This window comes from Mandrillus leucophaeus, unplaced genomic scaffold (assembly GCF_000951045.1).
Source record: "Mandrillus leucophaeus isolate KB7577 unplaced genomic scaffold, Mleu.le_1.0 Scaffold232, whole genome shotgun sequence".
Classification (NCBI taxonomy): domain Eukaryota; kingdom Metazoa; phylum Chordata; class Mammalia; order Primates; family Cercopithecidae; genus Mandrillus; species Mandrillus leucophaeus.
The window spans coordinates 1,478,879-1,485,472 of NW_012102388.1; the positions used below are offsets into that span (position 1 = coordinate 1,478,879).

A 6,594-nucleotide genomic window follows, 5' to 3' on the forward strand; every position below is an offset into this window, starting at 1 on the left:
AGGCACTTCCAGGCACTATCCCACTCAATGAGTATGTGTCCGGGGGTGCATGTGACACAGAAGATGCAACCATGTTCCCTGGGGGGACTCACTTCCCTCCTGTCTTTTGTAGGATGAGTCTCTTGCTGATGCAAGTACTCAAAGAAAAACTGCCAACATGGTCCCCAACATGCTCCAAGGACTCCTGCGCACGTGCACGCACACACGTCCTGTGCTTCACGGGTGACCTAAGGGATTTTCCAGGGTCATGTTGTCGGGATGGGGATTGCAGCTTCTGCCTGCCCCACCTTCTTTCCCCACGAGCAGGGTGACAACCTGGTGTTCTCGCCCTGGGGGACCCACGGAAGGACACAGGGCTCACCTGCAGGCAACGTGGAGAACTCCACAAAGGCCTCCTTCTTCTCCCTTTGCTCCAGCGGGAGCTGCCACGGCATCTGGTGGGGTTTGGCCAGAACCTTCACCTTATAGGCCATGTTGGGCCTGAGATTGAAGAACTGGTACTTGTACCTGGCGGCCTTGACGATGTCGAACTCCTCCTCGTTGAGGAAGATGACGTGGCTGTAGTTGCTGTTGGTGGGCAGCCAGGAGAGCTGGGCGGAGATCTGCGTGATGTTGTCCACCCGCAGGTGGGAGGGGGCCACCACCACGTCCTTGCCCACCAGCAGCGTGCACTGCAGCGCGTCCGAGCTGCCCCTGCTGGTGACACACTGCACGGAGATGCGGTAGGTGCAGGCTGCCATGTTGAGCTTCTCGATGAGGGCTTTAGTTCTGCTCCCCAGGGAGAGGTTCATGCGCGTCTCCTTGTCCACCAGGACGTTGTAGCTGCTCACGGTTCCCCATCCTGGTGGCACCGCCGGGGGCTCCCAGCCCACAATAACACTTTTGGCGAGTTGTTTGATAAGGGTGATTTTTCTAGGGTAAGGCACGATGTCTTCTCCGATGTCGTCGATGTTCACGTCCAGGGTCCCGGCACTGTTGTCGGTGATGCCCGCGTCCGTATGGGTTGGGGAGTGGAGGTCCAGGATGTGCTCTCCCTCCAGGCCGATGCCGGAATGGTTGATGAAGTTCTGATCCTGCTCGTTCCCCAGCGTGCTTGCCAGCCGCGACTCGTTGTCCTGCACAAAGTCCACGAAGTTGGAGGGCACCAGACCCCTCTGGCCATCGAGGAGCTCTCCTGTTGGGTACAAGGACAGAGTTATCGCTCAGCCAACACAGCAGGGGCCCCGAGACCCCCAGCGTACTCCCACTTCCCCCACCAGGACCATCAGGCAGAGCAACAGGGTTGCCCTAGGGCTCCTCCACTGTTCCCAGGAGTCCATGCTGGGGCCAGCTCCACACCCACCATCTAAAGAGCCAGCTCCTCCAGCCCCATGGCCCAGTCTTCTTTTCTCCATGATATTTATCGCAACCTGAAACCGTCATGTTTGTGTGTCCATGTACCTACACTGACTACCCCCTCCTAACACGAACAATACTCGGGGACAGCAGGGATCTCACGACGACTGAATGCCCAGCCCTAGAGTGACAGCTCGCTCACAACAGTGCACAGGAAAGATATGTTAGAAGGACGAGTCAGTCAACTCAGTGGCTTTTGGAGATTAAGAAAATAAACATCTTACTATGATTTTTGAGTATAAGAATTAAAAGGTGATTTCCTGTCCCCCTTGAAAAGCACTGGGCACATCTTAACGATTCCACAACGTGTCCAATTTGATGTGAAACAAAACTATCAATTGGGTGTCAGAACCACAAGTTGAGTTGCAAAAAAAATGTCCAAGTAGCTCTTGTGGCTAAGAGTGGATGTAGTGGGGACCGCCGTATTTTGTGAAACTATGTGCTTTCTTCATTAGTAGGGCTCACGAGGCTGCTAACAGCAGATGGCCAGAAAATGGAGACGCGTTCAGAGCTTCAAAGATGAAGCAATTTGGATAATCTCCCAGCACAGACCCAGAATGGACCGTTTCCCCCAATTCATCACGAGGCATCCACAGACCCACAGAGAGGGGCTGGGAAATGCCAAGCATTGAATTCTGCGCCCGAAAGACCCTGTGCCTCAGGGGAGCATGTGATGTGTTGTGGGCCAGGCGAAGACATGTCAACCATTTAATTAGTCCTGGATTCTAAAAAAATAAATAAGAAGGACTTGGATTCAGTTCCAAACCTCCACCTAGGGTTTGGGTCTGCAAGAGTCAATCCTTTGCACTGAGGATACACTATTTAAAAATCCTTAGTTTGGAGGAGATGGTGGTGATGACGATGATGGTGGTGGTGATGAGATGGTGATGGTGATTATGAGGATGATTATAATGGTGGTGGTGATAGTGATAGCTACTATTTATTGAACAATCACTGTGTGCTAAGCTCTGTCCTAAGACCTTCATATCTATTACCTCATTTATCCTCATAGACCCTCTATGAGGTGGGTACTATTACTATCTCCATTCTATAGCAGAGAAAGCTGAGGCACAGCCAGGTGAAGGAAATTTCCTGCTGTCACACGGACAATGGAGTCCTGAGTTTTGATCCCTGCCTGCAAAGAGGCTCCTGGAAAGCTTCTGTGGACTCAATGCGTGGCGAGAAAGTTCCAGAGATTTCAACACAGGTTCTCTGGCAGCTGTCTTGGGCACATATCTCTGTGCTTATGTGAAAATCAGTGGTGATAATGTGGACTTATGGGAAGAATTCAAATTGCTTTGCTACCAGTTGTGGTGAGAGTTCTTGGCTGGACAACCCAGAGCCAAGAAGAGCTGCTGGTGAGCGAGTGGTGAGCGAGTGGTGAGCGAGGCAGCTCGCCTGCTGGGCTCCCGCTCACGGACGCCTCTAGAGGCGACACGACCTTACCCCAGTTAAACACCCAGGAAAAGCACCCAGGGCTTCCATTGGCTCTGAGAAAACAGCATGAGGTCACGAAAGAGAAACTAGCTCAGCAAGAAAGATTCCGTCTGCTCAGGGGGAAGAGGAAGAAACCAAGACCACGCTGTTTGTCCAGGGCAGTTGAAATGTGTAGGGAATTAGGGAATCAAACCCTTTAGAACATTGATTTATGAACTGCTGGTGCTGTTACATGTTTATTCTCAAGCTAAAAAGGCAACGAAAGGTGGGGCATTTCAGATGGAGGATTTACATTCCCTGATTTCAAATTTGGAGAGAAGACCTCGAGGGAATGAGCAGGGATGACCTGGGGTCACCCCCTAAGTTAACAACAGTGCCTCTTCCACAGGTGCCAAGGGCTACCTTCCCATGAGATCACCTGCAGCAGAATGAGGCTCTGCCAGGAGGATGCCTCTGGGAGACCCCAAGGGAGCTGGGCTGAAAGACAAGAGCAGGACAGACCCTTCTGGAAGCAGAGGGTCCATCAGCCCCGTGCGTCTGGGAACAGCTGCCAAAAGCTCTGCAGAGATGAGCAGAAAACATCTGTCATGTGTCAGAGGTCAACCTGGAGCTGAACACTGGAAACCCCACTCAGGTTTCTTTCCAGTCATCAAAGAGGGGAAACCTGGTAACTGTGGAGTGGGGAAGGGTCAGAGCGGAGGGCTGGGCAGCCGGGAGTACGGTGGGAGCCCTGCCCGTCTATCAGGGCCCTGGACGAAGTGGTTTGCGGGGTGGACCAGCCCAGCCTACGTCCGTCACAGCCACGTTCCAACAGAGACCTTCATAGAACCCATCCTCATCCATGTCTCCATAGACGTAGAGGTATTTTCCCGCCGTGAGGGGCAGCTCGGCTTCGGGGTTCTCGTTCGGTCCATCGAAGGGGTTGTAGCTGCAGGGAAAACACAGTCACTTCGTTAGAGGCTCTGGAGGACACAGCCCACACCCCTGCCCCCGCAGAACGCCAGGTGGGCACACGGCTTCTCTCCCACTCCTAGGGAATTACAAACCCCCATGATCGTTCGGGGCTGATGAGTTCTCTGTACAGTGGAAATCCAGGCCACTACCGGCTCACACACACAGATTTAATGTAAAAATGCAATTCTGAAACAAAGTTATATGCTCAGAACTCTTTGCATCAGATAACAGGTTTATCATCCTGACATTTTGTTCACGTAACTATACATCTCCCAATTAACAAGCAAATGTGAAGAAAATTAACCCCATAATCTTTCAATAATATAATTTAGTGAAAACAGAATCATATACACTATTTAGCAATCTGCTTATTCTTTCACCTTAAAGATAGCATTCTGTACTTCTACCTCATGAAATACTATTTTTATCATAGCCTTTTAAATGGGTGTAGAGTATTCCACTGAACATATTAATATACTTTATTTAACCAGTTTCCTAATGTTGGGCATTAAGGTTTCTTCTAACTTTTGGCTAATATAGTATTGCATTATATATTCTTATAAACATACTTTTGCACACTTCCACAATTTCTTCCTAATGATAAATCCTAGGAAATATATTTGTTTGGTCAAAGGCACCTACATTTTTAAGGTCTTGGGTGTGGATAGTCAAAATGCTCAGAAAAACAGGTGCATGATTTTACCCTCCCCCACCCCACCCCCAGGAATATGAGAGTATCCATATTCTCCAGTCCTCAGCGTATTGAGATTAATAATTTTCAAAGCCGTGTCCAACTTGGAAAATCAAACACATGAAACAAATTCAGATGAATTGAGGATTTTCTAAATAAAAGGTGAATTAACTAAAAATAACAGTGAGTAACTCATTAAAAATGAAAATAACATTAGAGTTGGAGAAGCTAGCCAGGCACTGTGATATTATAATTATGATATAAAAATGATACGTATCAGTGGCACAACGCTGAGAGGCTATTGCACGCAGACACACAGGGCCACAGTCGGCGGGGCCAGGATGAAGACCCAGGCCCACCCCTCGCTCCCTCAGTCCCGTCCTTGCTGTGTGTGGAGCAGGTCCAGGTGCAGCCATTCACGGAACCCTCAATGCCAGCACAGGGTCAGCGCCGGCTGGTGTCCTCTGAGCCTGGCACATGCTGAGGTGGCTTCCCAGCCAAACAGAGGCCTGGCGCACCACAGACGCCTTCCTTTCCTCATGAGCCTGGTCCAGCGAGGCTATCACATGCGACCTATGATGGCCAACCTCGTGGGTGCGCCTGCGTGGGCCCTGGAGGCCACCCAACCTCGTGGGTGCTCAGGCAGATGCTGCCACGAACTGCATGGATGCAGCCATGGGACACGTCGGGAATGGGGACTCGATTGAGACGGAGGTAGATCAGGGGTCACTCAGCACCGGAGGCAGGGGAAGAGGGACGGGTGATCACAGACAGAAATGGGTCCTTGGGAGCAACGGGAGCCTCCCACATGTGACTGTGGCATCTGCAAGCACAGCAGTGGCCCTGGGCAGCACACTGCAAATGGGTGAACTATGTGGTGAGGACCATCTCACCATACAGCTGACGAAAGGAAAGATGGTGATGAATGTGTCAGCCTCACCCTGGACCTCGGGTGGGAAGGCCCCAGGAGCCCTCAGCAAGGCATTCCTCGTGGCGGAGACTGCGCCGGATGGAAGGGAGGAGATGTGGACACCGAGGCAGCCCCTGCATGGAAGGCGGGCAGAGGCCGCTCGGCACCCAGAGTGAGCGCCCAGGAGGCTTTCGGTTTGCAGAAACGTCTAAGCAGGTGGCTGAATAATGGCAGCAAGAGAAGACACTGATTAGACTCAGGGTGGAAAACACAACCCCCCCTCCCACCTACATCTACCTGCAAAGCTACCTCTCAGGGCTCTGAGGACATCCGGAAATCTCAGAACCTACATCTACCGGCAACGCCACCTCTCAGGGGCTCTGAGGACATCCAGAGAACTCAGTACCTATATCTACCTGCAAAGCCACCTCTCAGTGGCTCTGAGGACATCCAGAGAACTCAGTACCTACATCTACCTGTGAAGCCACCTCTCAGGGACTCTGAGGACATCCAGAGAACTCAGAACCTACATCTACCTGTGAAGCCACCTCTCAGGGGCTCTGAGGACATCCAGAGAACTCAGTACCTACATCTACCTGTGAAGCCACCTCTCAGGGGCTCTGAGGACATCCAGAGAACTCAGAACCTACATCTACCGGCAAAGCCACCTCTCAGGGACTCTGAGGACATCCAGAGAACTCAGAACCTACATTTACCGGCAGCGCCACCTCTCAGGGGCTCTGAGGACATCCAGAGAACTCAGTACCTATATCTACCTGCAAAGCCACCTCTCAGGGGCTCTGAGGACATCCGGAAATCTCAGAACCTACATCTACCTGTGAAGCCACCTCTCAGGGGCTCTGAGGGCATCCAGAGAACTCAGAAACAGCGCTCTCGGGGACCGGCCACTACATGCCCCTCACAATTTGACTTGGTTTGGTTTCAGGGTGGTTGGACAGGAAAAAAAAAGGCATAAATCCATCACCAGTAAAACGGGAATGCCACTGAAAGAGTGAGACAAGGAGAATGTGCGTGGGCCATGGCTGGTGATGGCCGCGGGAGAGGCAGATGTGCAGGCTCGTCGCGTCCCCGCTTCTGGGGCCGTACCAGCCGTGGGTCAGTCCTCGGAGGACATTAGCTCTAGGGCAGCTCCCCCAGAATAAGCCGTGCCCTCTCCACAGAAGTGGCAGGAACACGAGCCCAGTGG

At 51.9% G+C, this 6,594-nt stretch overlaps 1 protein-coding gene across 1 annotated transcript in view; it reads right to left on the minus strand.

The window, feature by feature from the left end:
• RIMBP2 (RIMS binding protein 2) overlaps positions 1-6,594 on the minus strand; it is a 342,052-nt gene that overhangs the window by 42,794 nt on the left and 292,664 nt on the right. The window contains exons 10-11 of the mRNA XM_011981944.1: positions 3,651-3,760; positions 362-1,174 (exon numbers count right to left, since the gene is read on the minus strand). Coding sequence (XP_011837334.1) covers positions 362-1,174; positions 3,651-3,760 — 923 coding nt within the window. The remainder of the gene's footprint in view (positions 1-361; positions 1,175-3,650; positions 3,761-6,594) is intronic.